The following is a 17,902-nucleotide window of genomic DNA, read 5'->3' on the forward strand; positions in this document are numbered from 1 at the left end:
TACTCGGGTTTTAGTTGCTATTAAAAATATAATATAATAAATACTGTGGATAATTTTTTTTTATGCTACAGAAAATTAATACGTACAAAATAAAATTATAGTCATATATTTTTCAATGTATTGTAAAATTATTCGTAAAAACCAAAAAAAGATTAGAATTTTAGATTTAGTTGTTTCAGGTGGATGAAATTGTCTTTTATAAATTAGTCATTGGTAAAATACACTCGCTTAATTTTTATTGTGTTGTGCTCCTTTTGTGATTTTGGGACGGTAGAGGTATGAATTTTTATATTTGAGCTTTTATAAACGTTCATTTTTGGTAGGTTATAGGTATAGAATAATGTACTCGAAGAAGTTTTACCAGTTTTTAATTGTATTTGTCTCTGTTTGCGTATATTTAAAATAACGTTCATCATGACTTTCGACAAATAATTTTGATTTAAGTCGGTTCAATATATATATATATATATTTTGATATGTATTTAACATTTTTGTAACTTTGTTGCATTGTATGTAAGTATTAAAATCATGTATTTTTATTAAGATTATAGGTATCTAAGTCCATGTACCTAACTATTATAATTCGAAAATCGGTACTTATTTGTTGATTAAGACTTCAGCTTTAAGGTTTTTAGTCTATTTTTAAGGTCAGTAACTAAATTTGTTGAGTATAGTTTTTAATTTTAAATATAGGTACAATAACTATAGATTTTAAAGTTTTTGATTTAGATTTATCTTATGAAATCATTTGCAAAGGACTGTGGTGGTTACTTGATTGAGAGTTTGGTGGAGTGAAAGGGTACTATCGAGGATCTTGCAGCGGGAAGTTGATTAGTGTATCAAATTTTACTTTGTATAAGTAACAAACTGGAATTTTGCTTTTAATTTGATATGTGCATGTGCATGAAAGTCTTTTGTAATTATTAAGAAAACTGTTGGGATATTCGTATTATTTACTGATTTTCAATAGAAAAATTAAAAATTAAAAATTGCAAAACCAATATATTCGAGTATAAATCTCTAAGCTTAGAATATAAAACATTTTCAACAAATAATGAAATTACGGTTTGTATTGATGTATAACAATATCGTCAAATAGCATAATAAATTAATGAATAATTGAAAATCATGACTTAAAAATTGATGAAGATTTATAGCTCTCGTACTATCTCTAGTACTTGCATTAACATTGCGATTCATTTTTATGATTAGTAGGGTCTAAAAAAAAATTGACTAATGTGGCGTGTTGAAGGCATTATAAAAGTTCTTGACACTGTTTCTGATTGAATATTACATCAGAATCACTATTCGATGTTTAGTAAAGAAATGCTATTAGATATATAGTATAATATAATATGTAAACTTAGTCTCGTAGATATTTTTTGTTTAATTTAATTTTTTTTTGTTTTAATTTTGACAAATTCAACAATAGATAAAAAATATCAAACCTTGTAGAATAACACATATAAATACTTATATAACTTATAATGAAGTGGAATCTTATATCGTATGTGAAATGTTGATTAATAAAATATAAAGCAACCAATTTTGAAATAAAAAAATGATCAAGAAAATTTGAACCCATATATATATATATATATATATGATATCGCAGATATGCTAAGGAAACGTATGAGTAAAATACAAAAAAAAATGCAAAAAATTGTTAAATAGTATTTTGTTTAAATTCACTAGGTTTGCTTGAGAGAATAAGTAATTTAAAATATTGACAGAGTATGACATACCATTTTTATAAATAATAAATTAAAATAGCTACTATAACGATAAACGACCAAGATAACTCGTAAATAATTTACATTTACAATGTATACTAGGGCGGCACTCGAAATATTTTTTAAATTTTTTTATGACCTCATGCTCTCAATTTGTTTTAAATGGTATAAAAATGGTATTGTGAGGATATGAAGTAATTTATCAAACATTAAGCGGTCGCTCAAGTAATTTAAAATTATCAAATATGAGATAAATTTAAAAAACAAAATAGTTTTATTTAATTATAGTAAATTATTTGAACTATACTAAAAATATATATAAATATATTATAGAAGTCATTACAATTTTGTCGATGAAAAATAATGTAAGTACATAGATTTTAATAAATCATATATTTAATAAAGTTGATTTTTTGGAATTAGAAAACTCTTTTCTATGTTTTTCGATGACTTAAAGGAGGTATTGCTGTTGTTGTTTTTGACTGGTAAGGGTTCCATTAAATAATGTCATTAATGCTATACCCTTTTTTGCTGAATCATTTGTCACTTCGATTTTTTTTTATTTTTTTCACATCCATCAAAATATTCGTCCATTATTTGAATTTCCATAGTTATTCAGATCTTTTAAGAAATTTAAATCATTTAGTGGTGCATCTGAAGTATCTTTAAAAGTATGCTATACTTTTAAATATACTCTAATTATAAACAATGTCAAATGTTTTAAATTTGATACCTATGTTTCTTTTAATTCAAATTGCGACTGAAATAAAAACATTTTTAAACAATATATTATCTTGGCCATCCACTTAGTTCGATGACAAGTCCCAGGTTTTCGAAAACTATTCTTTTTTGGAAGTTTTTCTCCAAGGTAATATATACTCTATTGCAATAATTCTTTGTAATCTTCACGATGTTGAAACTCAGTTAATTGATTAAATATAAATTTTACTATATTATTCTTTATCAAATTTAATTTTGGTGATATAAATTAACTCATCAAACCATTTTCAAATGCCCCTTGATTTATGTTGGTCTAGGAATTTAAAATTTTTTTAAACAACGCAATATCTGGTCCATTTGATGGACCCATTAAATTATCAAACATTTTGCTCACAACAATCTCAAAAATATGATGCCGACAAGCTAATTTTAACAAATTTCAATCTAATTTTTTTTCTAGGAACATACAAGTACCACTTATAAGTTCTGAATTGCTAGCAGTTATATCGAAACACAAATTTAATACAATTCAACAAGTTCCAGTTATTAATTTAATCATGAACTGCTTTAGAGATTAATTTTTACGTACCCCTTAATAACTGTGGAACACCTATAAGTTTTAAATTTTCTTTCTTATTAGATATTTCAAATTCAATATTATTGGTGCCACTTTCCTCGTCACTAGACAAAGAAGAACTAACTAATTATGTTGGAATTGTTGATTCATATTTTCTTTCAATTTATTTACGTTTTCTTTCATTTAATATTTTATTTGTTTTTATGTGCTTTTTTTTCGATTTTAATCAAATTTTTTTTATATATTTTGGTCCCATATGCCCACGTCGTCCCTTTTCTCTTTGAGCTATCAAAAAAAAACCTGTCTTCTTCTATAGTAATTAAATTTAATGCTTTTACATGTGCTATATCAAAAAAGATTGTCGAGGCTGTTTATACATTTATTTTCATATATGATTTGAATTTCGGAGCGTCTTATAGAAAATAATATTAAATTAAGTATTATTTATACGTATGAACAACTTTATTAGTATGAATATTACTCACTGTAAGTTGCCTTATAACACAGTTTGGTTCGTATATAGTTTGTAAGTTAAAATTAAATATAAATAAATATAAATAAAATAAAATAAATATAAATAAAATAAAATAAATATAAATAAAATTATATAGGGATTAATATACTAAAAGTGTCATCCAGGAAAGTTATATTTTAGTATTTTAGATTTTAATACCTTAACAGTCATTCATAAGCTATGTAGAACAAATTATAATAAAAACGTAGAACCTACTATACTTTTCAAGTATATTAATAGATAAACAAATATAAGTTACATTAAGATTTTTGTTGCTTGTAATAAAATCTAACTAGGGTTTTTTACTTAATACACAAACTTAATACACTTTTCTTTAAGTATATTCTTTTTTTATTAATAATTATTATTTATTACATTGTTCTTGTGATACCATATTATTAAATCGTATAATTTTGTATGATATCTACTATCTAGTATTAGAGTTCACCTAACGTCATAGTTATAATCGAAATATATCCTTTAATCATGTCTAATTAATCTAAGTAAATATACTCGTATAGTGTAATTTAGATTTGTATCTAAATCTATACGTGGTCGTTACATATACATTGTGGTCGTATATTTACTCGGTTGTTGATTTATATTCGTAGATCATTTATAATATGTTTTGAACATCTTGTTCAAATTACTAAAGTTAACATTGATTTTGGGTGAACTGATTTTTTTTTTTTTTTTTAAATTTAAAGTTTTTGAAAAGTTTATAAGTTTAGCAGTATTTTTATCAATTATTTGTATAATATTTAAAAGAATAACTAGTTTGGAATTAATCTATATTATAGTATAATCATAGTATATACAGCACCGTATTTGCGTTGAAATTCAGTTTACACGTCTTATAAATCAGGTAGTAAAACATGCATGACTTCAGGACTAGGTGCCAACTACTATGAATTGTTTTACGGATTATTCCATGACTTATAGAAGGCATTGACGTAGTACACCTATCTTTTAGGAACCGGTCAATGAATTTTAATTTTTTAAAAAACGGTAAAAATGCTTTAAAAATAGTAAAAATGCATTATAAAAATTATTTATTATATTTTAAAAACGATACTATAAGATCATGTTACATAACGTATTTAATTAAATATTTTTAACATAATAATAATATAATAGGCAGGTATTTATTTATTTAATATTTACATTTTATTTAGATTTTATTTATTTCATAACTTACTGTTATAATCATCGTTGGACTCTAGAAAATAGAAAAATTTCTTTCGAGTGTTTTAATTTAGTTTTGTTTTTAATAAAATAGGTACATGGGCCGATATTTTGGTATTTGTTAGTTTATCAATTTAGTATATTACTTACTAAACGTGCATGTTTTGAGTAGACTTTGAAATGCGTGATCAAATACTTTAATAGTTAAGAATGTATAGATAAATTCTGAAAATCTTGTATCAACTTGAAAAATTCCATAAAAACAGCAAAATATACCACAAAAATACACAAAAGGTTAATTTGTTAAAAATGCGAAAAAAATTCCAATAAAAATATAATCATTTTAAAAATGTGATATATATGCCTTCCATATATGAAAAGATCAATTTGTCGAATTGTAGGTGTATAAATTGATCGACAAATTAACAGTCTTCGTTTCACCATACACGGAAAAACAAAATAGTCGACTTGTTTATCAACTTCTATAGTTCAGCCTTTTAGGACGAATGTCAAGTTTGGATTTGGTAATATTTAGTTTGACGTAGACAAATTTAATGATACATTTTTATTTTGTCGAATCATTGATTTATTTATTTTCAAAGTATTTATTCATTAAGTAATAAGTATTAAGAAGTATGTAGACATAGGAAAAAGAAAAAAACTGCAATATAGAAGACATAGATGATGATATTTCCGTAAATTTCTATAAATTACGTTAAAAGCTTTTTATCATATTCGAATGCAATTTTGAAAATAATTTTGAAAACAATAAAAAAAAGTGTTAGTTTTAATACAAGATGACAACGTCTGAATGCATACACATTTTTATTAATATAAAAATAAAATATAGATTAATACTATAATAGCGGAATAGTCATTTTGGTTTATTAATTACTCCACACACGTATATGTAGGTACATTATACATGGATCAACCTAATTATCAATCAACCGGTCGTACTTCCAAAGCTTCAATTTGTCAGTCATCGACTAGTTGACAAACATCATCATAAACCTATCAACAGAGGCGTGTCTATGAGGGATTTTGGGTGTTCAACCTTCCCTCCGAAATTTTAACGAATTTAGAAAAAAGTATTGCTTAATATTTTTATACCATTTAATTTTAGTATCATAAGCATTTGCCAGGGTTACTAATATAATACATTTTCGATCTATTTAGTACTATAAAATTGAACATGGAATTGAGTACTTATATTATTAGCTTAAATTGGAATTAATTTTTTTCTTTACATTATTATATTTTAAAATTATTTATTTAATTATTACTTATAACTGGTTTTTGGCTACTTTATTATACGAATCGGTAAAATATATATGAATAATTTAAGAGTGCTAAGTGCTCTCTAGCCCTATTAAGTTGTGACTTAGTACAGGCAATAGTTAAAATCAATTAATATTATAGATCATCGTTTCTCATTCTTTTTTCATTTACGTACCCCTTGACTTCTCTTCATTGCTTTACGTACCTCCAACTGTTAATTTGTCTATTTTCATATAGAGTTTTTAAGAAATTATAAAATTAGTTTTAATGAAAAATAAAATAAATAATTATGAATTATTTATTTGTTTTAATCAGTATGCGCCTCAATTATATATATCAAATATTATAGACATTTTATAATTTATGATAATTTTAATTTGATCCTTAGGGTTATTTGATAACACTTAATTAGGTTCCACAGATGATAAGTAAACTCATAACTCCCAAAAAATCTATTACGATACTTAAACTTTAATGAACGCGTATGACGATAATCCTCTTTCCGTAAACACAATGTTTATTATTAAATATATTTTTAGATAATCCGTTGGTACAAATACATCAATTTTTAAATTTTCCGTCTTTCTCAAGTACCCTCTCGTATCTTTTCACGTACCCTCGGTTGAGAAACGCTGTTACAGATAACAAAATGCAGGCCAAAGAAAAATTGTAGTCGTATAATACAACGTACAAATGAAAATTTAGTAGCATAATCTTAAAAATAAAGGGGCGCTCATCTAAACCTGACCGGTTTATCGAATGGATGAATATATCTGAGAAATAAATCTTTTGTAAAATTTAACATACATTTTGTACGAAGAAGTTGGAGACATAATTAGGTGAAATTTATTTTTTTCATCAAAAATGTATAAATTATAGATATTTTTTAAATTTTTTCATTGCATCAATTAATTAGTTGACTTGTATTTAATATAATAAATTCCGTTTATTATTAATTTTAATTTACAAGCAAGTTGTGATATGTCCATCTTCGATCATCCCTAATTTTTAAATACTATCATATTTTAGAGATGGTGACTCATTTAAAATTTATTAGACATTAAAAATGGGTCACCATCTCTAAAATAGTATTTAAAAATTAGGGATGATCGAAGATGGACATATCACAACTTGCTTATAAATTAAATTATATTTTATTATAATTTAGTGGTTGCTGAAAAATTATAACACAAATATAACTCTAAAGTTATATAATAATGTCTAGCCTTTGAACACAATAAGACATAATGCTTTGCAACCAACATAATCGAAAAAAGAACCAGTCAATGCAAAGGAAGATGAAGACGGTTGAAGATTTTCATCGGAGAACTTATTGAAATAGCTAGATGTAATAAGTATTGATATTAACTCTGACATGTATAAAAGAGAGAGAGAGAGAGAGAGAGAGAGAGAGAGAGAGAGAGAGAAACAGAGAGAAACAGAGCCGTGTAAGTTTATTTTCACTACGACAAGGTTTAGTCTTTAGTAAAAGAAGAAAAAGAGTATTCATGGTAAACATTATATATTAATAAATACAACTCATGATTAGGATGAAGTACTGATTTATAATGATCGATGACAAATTTTTTTTATCATTAAATATAAAATAATATATACTAATGGGGATATGAAAAATATTTATTATGCACAATTAAAAATATTTTATTATTAGTAGTTATTTTTCTTACTTATCATTTTTCATTGTTTTGCATCTTTTAATGGATATTATGTATAATGTACGTATATATCTGAGTCATACTGAAGTCATGGGCTAGATCTCAGCTCATAACCAATTATTATCATCAGTTATTAAACAATTATTTTCAATAAGTACATCGAACTCATTGAGAGCATAAAGAAATTACAATATTTGGGTTATCAGCATGCTCTGGTTATCGTACATATGTTATGACGTTATTTCGAATTGGCTCAAGGACGTTTGTTTGCATTTACCATGTTCTCCAGAGACCATTAGATGTATATACCATTCATACTGCCGTAAATCGTAAATTCAGAGCATTGATAGAGAAAAAATGGTACGCTAAGCATTTTTTACAGGTTGAATAAAATAGGAATAAAGTCAATAGGTATAAAACTACAAACTGAATTGTCCTTAAGAGTGGCTGTATCAATTGAAACAAAGATGTCTAATTCAAAACTAATAATTGTAAATTATTAAATGCCATGAATTAAATTATTTTAACAGCATATATCTTATTTTTGATCACTTCAAAAGTTTAAAAAATATCAATGGCTTTAAGATAATTTTGATGGAAGGAAGCTGTTGACGTCAATTTTAGTTTATTGAGTTTTATCTAAATTTGAACATTAAAAAGTTTTTTTTCTCGATTTGTGATATTTAAATCAGTTATCCGTGTAAATATCAAATTTAACTATTTCATAAAAGTCATTAGAGCAGTCAAAAATCTAACTATACGGTAGCAACAGATCTCTATAAATTGTTTGTTTTATTTCTATACGATGTCTCAGGAAAATTAGTGTTTGATAAATAAGTTGAAATGAGACCGGTAAAAAGGTATAAAAATCGTATTATATCTAAGCAATTTTTTGAAGCTAATAAAAAATATTAATGTAAGTATCGTTTAGGCCGTCCTCCCACTAGGGCAACGCGACGCGACGCGACGTTGACGCGATTAAAAAAAATAGTTGCTTAGCAAAAAATCGTACGATCTGATTTCGTGAGTTCTGCACATTATAGACGATGTTTCAGCAACTAAAATTGGTCAGTTGCAAACATGTCGTCCTCTGAAGATGACGATGCCATTGCATTATACTGGTATTATCAAAACCACAAGAAACGAAAAACGAAAAGGAGATATTGGGTACATCCATACATACAGAATAATATTAATTGTCGTATTTTTGTTGCCGTAAATGAATTAATACAAGATGACGTTAAATTTCAATCTTTTTATCGAATGTCGAAAGAAAGTTTTAACTATATTATATACATATATATAACTATAATATATACATATTTTGTTAAGCCTTATGTATTGCTGCAATGGCAGAGGAATAAGTGTGAATAATTATTAATATTATGGTCTAAATATTTGATAATAATTTTCTTTTAAATTTGTTTTCAATCAGCGGGAAGTCCCCGATATATTTATTCGTGTTTTATAAGACCAACGATTATCACGCGATATTTATTTAAAATCGCGTCGCGTCGCGTTGCCCAAGTGGGAGGACGGCCTTAGTATCACGTCATAATTGGTATAAATTATGCTATTAAGACGAAAAGAAATTAATAAATAAAATGTTGGATAAATGTTTATATTTATACTAATAACATTGAAAACTAGTCAAGAATGTAATCATAATTATCCAAAATGGAAACAATCTTGAATCCATGGCTCATAAAATTTAACTTAAAATATAAGCTTTGAAATGCATATCCCTAACTAAGGCTAACATTACAGATATCCTGAGCGAAATCAGAGTTTAGTGCCCTAACATTTTCCTTAACAGTTAAAATAAAAAATCTATATTTTTCACAACGAAAACATTATGTACTCGTATAACTGGTAAAATATACGATTAAAAACGTTCTATAAGTTAAATATATATAAAATTTTCAATTTTCGCTATTATTATGCGTTTTGTTATATTATTGTATTATGATAAAAAAAATAGTAGAAATAATAATTCAATAATCACTCTAGGTCTTTGGATGTGCTGTTAAATGTTTAGTTGCTGAAAATACGTATGAGATTAATCCAACAAAAAAATTAACGTTTTTATTTTAAAACATAAATAATTAGAGATTAAAATAAAAACTCTGTATAATTCTAAACATATTAAATATGTCTGAAAATGAAAAAAATCAACATATGTTTTTTGATGTTTTTTTTTTTAAAGAAGAATTGTGATAGTTTATAATACGCGTATTATTTGAATAATAATCCATATGTTTTGTTCATAGAAAATTAGTGAATTTATTTCAAAAATAATGAAATAAACTTTGTTTAAAAGTTATTCGATCTTGTAAAATATTATTTTTATGACTGTTGAGTTTTAAAAAGAAAAATGTTGACTGGTTGTCAACTTCGTGATAGACTTGACCGTGTACATATATAAATATATGTATGTATATATTATATGTACTTTTATTTTTAAAAGTAAATAACCATTTTCAATGTATAAAACCTTAAATAAAACTATAATAATATATATAAAATGTGTACGGTTCATAATATTTTTAATTTTCGTGAACTTAACTAACTTAAATAACTATAAAACATAAAATGTATAATGCCTAAACTGAACAATATATGTATATTTTAAGTACGTTTAAAATGTATAGTATAAGGTTTTAAGTACTCATATTAATCTATTTATTTTGTGTTGATATTAACTGTTTATAAAATAATTTATAATCAAATGTCGATTTGGGGAAAGAGTGATATAATATATCTTTTATTTTGATATGATCCAATCAAATTATTGGGTATGACGACGAGATGAAAAATAAATGCTCTTTTCAATTTATTATTATATTATTTTACAGTATATTGCTGCATCAATAGTTCACTGTTCAACAAGAATTATAAAAAAAAATAAACATTTTTTTTTTTTAAATTATCTTTAGTACTCGTGGGAAAAGTTCAGATTCTTATAAAACTTTTGTTTTTCAAAATAAAGACTAAATTTTCTCCACGAGTTCGAAAAAAATATTTATTTGGCGTTCGGATTGTTTAATTTAATCAAGCAAATATATAGTTTTAAACTTTTAGTCGTTATTTAATGTATTTTAAAGTATTTAATTTTCCTATCATATGTCTACAAGAAATATAAAAGTAGATTATTAAAATTACTTTGTACCACCTTATGAATCATGAAATATATAATTTCCAAAATAATTTTAAAATGAAATCAAAACTGTACAGTGTACAGTTATTGTTCGAATAAAAAAATATATTTTATAAAGTTATGATTTAAATAAATTGTACAAAATATATTGGAATACATTTAAAGTTTACAAACAGCATTATAAATATTTAAGGTTATCTTATATGGTGATTATTATGATTATTTTAGTTAACACTAAACTGTTTTTCGTTATATAATCGTAACATAATATTTGATTTTCATTCAAACATGTTGAAATTGATGGAACACCAAAAATATTTTTACAAAAAATAAATGGATTATTTTGTAAACATATGTTTTTTAACTAAAAATTATTATGGATCACTGAAAGGAGAGTACACATTGTAGATTCTATTATAATTCATATCAAATGATTTATTGGTACCAAAAAAAGTTTACGCTTTAAATTATTAATTTTATTATTTTAAACATAAATAAATATTTATAAAAATAGGTTTGTATAACAAAAAAGTGTTTGGTATAGAATATAAAAGTTAGTGCTCTTTTTAATACTTTAACTAAATTATTTTCCAAATAATCCATTTAGTTAAGTGAAATATTTTTATTTTTTTTTTTAATTTGGATGTAGATGTACTCACTTGCTTCTCTCTTGGATCTGAGTCCGCTAACAGGATTTATTTTATTGTGAAAAGGCAAAATCTATGAAAAATCTTATAAATTTGATACTTACAAAAACAAAAAAAAAAAATTGTAAGAAAAGATTTATCAAGCCCGTATTAAAAATTGTATAATAGATATAATATCCTTAAGCAAATTTGTTAGTATTGTTTGACGAATGTACACTGAATAATTACCGTTTACTATTTATTCGAATATTGATTTTGTAGTGTGCTTTTAGGACATAAAAATACTTGCACTAATTTAGTATACTGCTATGTATTGTATTAGAATGTATATTAACTATCATAATAAATTGCGTATTCGATTGATTTTGTATGTTTTAGTGCAACGTATAAGGAACAAGATGGACATAGAGATCGACCTGATGTACGGTAAGTTATTACACCGATTTAATTATTATTCAAAAAAATATTGTAAATTATAATATCAATGAAATATTACTATAAATAAGTATTATAATACTCTACTATGATTTAGTAGTTAGTTAAAACAAAAATTAAAGTCTCATTAATCTCTATAAATAGAAAAAAGTATTAGATAAGGGTAAGGGGTTTAATAAACATTAATCTTCTTTATCACACCGTTTTATGTAATAAAACTATCAGACAAACAAAAAACACATTGAAATAACTTCACTAATTTTAACATTATTAAATGAAAATGTCTTTGAAAAACATAGATATTATGTAAAATCTATTTTCGAAATAATTTTATTTTTAGTCATGAATTAATTACTATTTTATGGTGATTTTGATTTAGAAATGCATAAAGATAAAGGTTTATTTCAATCTCTTTTTCGTTAAACTCTAAAAAAAGATTCTAAACTTGTAGAATGTGCTAAATTAATTCCTAAAAATGCTACTTATTAATTCTCTGAAATACAAAATAATATTATCGACATAATGTGTAAATCTGTGCAATCTGTGTGGTAGAAGAGTTATATAATGCAGATGTTCCATGGAGTAGAATAATGGAGGTTAGAATAAAAGATAAAAATAATCGGAAAAATATTGTCGTAGCCTAACGATACGTTAAAAATAGAAAAAACCATTTGAATATGTCTTATCAATCAAAAATGCAACAAATTTAAATGCAGTTTATTTTGTGCGAATGACACTTGATATTATGAAATCATTAAATATTAATTCTGATTACATGCTTAGCCAATGTTACGATGACGATAGCGTGATGAATGGTAATAAAGGTGGTGTTCAGGCTTGAATACAAAAAGAGCATAGAATCATTCCATATGTTCATTGTTATAATCATCAATTGCATTTGGTTATTATCAAGGCAGTGTCGGAAGTAACCGAAATTGGCCACTTTTTTGATCAGTGTAGGCTCATTAATAAAGTGTTTAATACATTTAAAATAAAGTTATTATACGAAGGTAATAAAACAGTTAAATTATTAAAACAACGTTGGTCTGGTGATTTAGAAATATGTGAAATTATTTATAATAATTATGATTTTATGATAAAGTGTCTAGAAAAAGTACATGGAAAATCATTTGATGGCAATGAAGTAGTTCAATGTGCAGGACTAATGTTTTCAATGAAAAAAAAAAGAAAATGAAATTTTCTTTATGTCTTATTTTAAAATGTTTACGAAACATTAACCAGCTGATACTATTTTACAATCAAGAGAAGGTGGTTCAATTTCAGTAATTCTAATTATTTATAGTGTGATTAATAGTTTAAAATAATCAAGAAATAAAGATGTGTTCAATGAAATTTTAAAAGAAAGTGAAAGTTTATTACAATAAACCATAACTGAATCTCCAAAACGTAAGAAAAAGACTTCTATAAAATGTATTAATTATATTTTAAGTGAATCATCTAGTACCAATACATATGTCGAAAACGATATTATCATTACGTTATTACGTACATTTTATAAAGTTTTTGACATAATGAAATCAGAAATGGAAACTCGTTTTGAAGAAAATGATGAACTTATTAAAGCTATTTCTAACATAAACCAAATTAATTACGATAATTTTAAAATACTTAAAGTTCTTAATATTAATATTCCTTCAAAAGAAGAAACGATTTGTGTGAAAACTATATAAAAGAAAATATATATCTAATAAGGACATTTTATTTGAGCTTTATCTACAACGTAAAGCATTTAAAACTACATATGAAATGATAGCAGCAGTTAAAGTATTTGGATCAGCAGTTTGTGAATCAACATTTTCCTGTTAACCCGACTTGAAAACCCCCAAAGGCAATCGATGAAACATAAATGTCTATCCAATTTAACTTTATTGGTGTTTGAGTCGAAACGGACTGAAAATTTAAATTTATTTATCTCCTCGGTTTTATGACGTGCTAAATAGTATAAAGTTAAATAATAAATGAGCTATTTAATTAGCAGTAATTCGTATTGGTTCAAGATTTTACGTTCGTGTGCAAATGCAGTGGACTATTGGTCTAGAGTACAAGACATTAAAATACCAAAATATACAATCCTAAGGTTTTTTTTAAACCGTTATTTTTGACGTGCTTAAATAATTATTGATTTATAATAGTATATGTCTAAGATACCTCTAAGGTATTTATTTACCTATTTACCTATAAGGTAATTAAATCGCCAGGAATGGTAAAAATCATTATTTTTCATATATATGTTACGGGCGAAGTATACAATTTGGGCAATATAGATAACAGATGATATGATTTAATGAAATATGATAAATTAATGAATAATGACATGTATTTATATTATTGATTAATTCATCTCAGTAGATATAATTTATTGCACCACCAATCCTTTCTTGGCTGTGATTCCTTTTATTTTATATAATTTGTAACTATTTAAGTATAGCATAATCATATCTCTGGTGATATTTTTATATTTTGTATTTACCTCGTGTTCCATTCTGTTTCGTTCACCATGTCCAATCGATAAATGTACATAATATTTAATTTCGTTGTTTTCAGATATTGGTACAATTAATTTATTTACATCAGAAACTTTTAACACGTCATATTTTTTTAAAAGTTTATAATCATTCGGTTCCTTTTTCTTTGAATTGTTTTTTAATTGATTTTTATGTAAAATTAATTGATCAAATTTTAACTTGGTAAAAAATGAAGTATTTGAACCTTTTTTTTTTTTTTAAAAAAAATTGTTTAAATCTTCATTAAATTTTTCCATATTCGAATAAGTAGTTAGGTACGCACTGAATGAATTAACCTACACTATACAAACGATTCACGGTTACTAAATAGTTCATTTTTGAGAATAGGTAAAAGGCCGACTGCACGATAATCACTACAACTTCATATAATATAACTTATAAATCAGTAAATATAGTAATAATATATTGTCACGTACATACGTATAATATGTGGACAAGCGGACATCCCCATTGTAAAAATACGATAAGAACAAACAAACTAGTTACAGACGATAATTTTTAGATAATAATTTGACTTTATTTTAACTATGTTTTACGATTTATCATATTTCATTAAATCATATCATCGGTTATCTATATTGCCCAAATTGTATACTTTGCCCGTAACATATATATATATATATATATATATATTGGGGTAAAAACGAGAGACTGATGAGCATAAGTGATTGAATAAAAATGTGAAAATTATCAAATATAATTTGTATTTAATATTTAATTAACATTATGGAACGGATGTTTTTTATAATTATAAGTATATTTGTTACGTTAATATTTATAATAAGATAAGTTTTGTGATTTTATTTTTTAATTTTGAAATGAAAAGCTAGATTTTTCATATTATCAAAATAGACAAATTATATGAACATTGTATATTTTGACAATTTAATGAAAAAATTACAAAACAAATCCATGTTACTTATATGACGATAAAAATCTGGACTATATACCTAGAATGTCTTAGTTAAACTAGACTTCTGAATAAAATATTATATCATGATACGTATTAATATTGATTATAAATACTAGTATTTATAATCAATGGTACTACATATTATGTTGATTACCATCTATAATCATGTTATCGTACATCTACGAGTATTATTATTCATACGATAAAATGTATTTTTACGCCTGTAGTGTAAGCTAAAACAATACTTGTGTGTCGATTATTTATACGAACAGGCGCGTATTATACCTCTTCTTTAATGTGATTTTGTAGTTTATGACAATGGTAATGTAATAACAATTATTCATGTGAACGATTAATTATGTTGTACCGCTGCTTACATATATGGGAGCGCCGCGTGATGGACCGAATCCAAAGCTTACTGAAGCAGGCACGGCACTAGAATTTTTTTCCATGGGGAGGGGTAGAGTGGTGTAAACATTTTTTTTTCATGAGCTAAGGTTTTTTTCAACAAATACTGTGGTTATTCAAATAAAATATAAATATTTTCGTATCATATAACATACTATAGCTATTATTATTTTCGTGACATACAATCATAATTAAATGAAAACGAATAAATGGTAATAAATCATAAGTAAAATAAATATATACGATTCAGAGTCTATCTAAAAGCTTAAAACACAAATCTTTGAAAATATGAAAAAATACAAACATTTTTAATATAAATTACAAATTTTTAAAAAGTATACTTCATAAGTTCTTTGATGTAGCTCTTTTAAAAATGTTTTATGACTATTATATCATACATATTTTTTAATGAGTGGTCTGGCACGGGGGCTGAACTGTTTTCTGGGGGCTAGAGTCCCCCTCTTGGCTCCGTGTCTGTACTGGAGGTCCGTTGCTGCATCACAATTGCGTATTTTTTCCTTTTTTGACCCGACTAATTACATCACAATTGCGCACCAAATTATGTGTATATACTATGTATAATAACTAGGGCTAGGGACTTCATGCCCTTAAAAACCTTAAAATATGCATGCATATATGCCATTAAAAATTATCATATATGCTATTAAAATTTACAAAAATGCTAAAATATGCTCTTAAATATGCTCTAAAATATTTTTTTATTTTTCGTAGAAAACGTAAAGAAATTACAAATTTATAAAGGTGCACTTATATTTCATTTCTTCTTTATGCTTGCCTTTAAAGAGAAAAAAAATACAAAAATTTATATAATTTATAAATGCATATTGTTTTAATGATTTAACAATTTTTTTTAAACCTTAACGAAATGAATTGCACTACGTCACTAAAATTTGTTTTATATTTTTAAACGTAAATGATAGGCGATTATTCGCCAGTAAATTTTTGTACCTTGAAAATGAACGCTCGACATCAACAGATGTTAGTGGAGCAAATTTATAGAACTGTAAATCGTTGACTTGCAAGTTTTCAATATTTTCCATAGAACTGTCTATTCCTTTTAAAATATTGAAAATTTTTTCAATAATTTTAAATCCTTCATTTTTTGACAGAACATTATTATATATTATTAATAACTTATATACAACATAAAATAATGTATACAATACATACTTTCTATTATTTGTATATACATGCACTAAAACTATTAATTCACAAAATGCACTTTTACAAATCGAAATGAAAAGTTGGTTGAGCTAATGATAGTTATAATAATAATATCGATTAATGACTATTAGTTAAGAGAAAAAAAACAATTTTAATAAAAAATATTTTGACTATTGACCAAGTCAGTATAAACTTTTTGTATACATGTAATTTAGAAAAAAAACAATTTTCAACCAAGCCAAAGATGATCATTTGTTGACAGTCCTAAGTCTATAATAATTAGAAAGAAAATTTATAAATTAATAGGTAATAAGTTTGAGCGCATGTATATTAAAATTATATATAGAAAGTCAGTCCTGTCTGTCATGTCCCGCGCTACTATATTTAAATCGACTAAACGGAATTTGTCGTCCGTCTTTTCGTCAAATCGGTTTGCTCCCTTCTCCGTAGCTGATAACTCTCTGAGGTTTTTAGCCACTCTTCCGTCACAGTCTTACCTTCTGCTTAACATGAACCTAATACGCTACCATCAAAACACCCCGGTGATGGAAAATTCGAGGTTACAAGCATGTTAGCACCGTCAATTGTCATAAGTAATGTTACTAACTACTTCTCATTGAAAGCAGATCTAATATCTCTGGTGGGTACCGATGGCTTTACGGCTATCACCAAGGGTTGCTCTCTAATTATCAAGCATCATAATTTTGATGGTTACAGTAAACTTGTCGATTACTGCAACGAATCGGATTTAGAATGCCATATGTGGGCACCTCGTGATATCCGCCCTTTCAAAGTGTTTATCCGTAATCTGCATTAAAGTATTTCTGTTGAAGATATAGAGAGGGCCCTCCGGAATTTGGACTTTTCAATCATAAGTGCGCTAAACATCCGCTACCGTATTAGCAAACAGACTCTATCATTATTT

The 17,902-nt window shown here is 25.5% G+C and overlaps 1 protein-coding gene across 3 annotated transcripts in view; it reads left to right on the forward strand.

The window, feature by feature from the left end:
- LOC112684343 (solute carrier family 26 member 10-like) overlaps nucleotides 1-17,902 on the forward strand; it is a 63,110-nt gene that overhangs the window by 10,910 nt on the left and 34,298 nt on the right. For all 3 annotated transcript variants that reach the window (XM_025555810.1, XM_025555811.1, XM_025555812.1), the window contains one exon: nucleotides 11,869-11,916. In XM_025555810.1, the coding sequence (XP_025411595.1) occupies nucleotides 11,869-11,916 (48 nt within the window). The remainder of the gene's footprint in view (nucleotides 1-11,868; nucleotides 11,917-17,902) is intronic.

Source organism: Sipha flava, unplaced genomic scaffold (assembly GCF_003268045.1).
Source record: "Sipha flava isolate LNK unplaced genomic scaffold, YSA_version1 249_pilon_pilon, whole genome shotgun sequence".
NCBI lineage: Eukaryota > Metazoa > Arthropoda > Insecta > Hemiptera > Aphididae > Sipha > Sipha flava.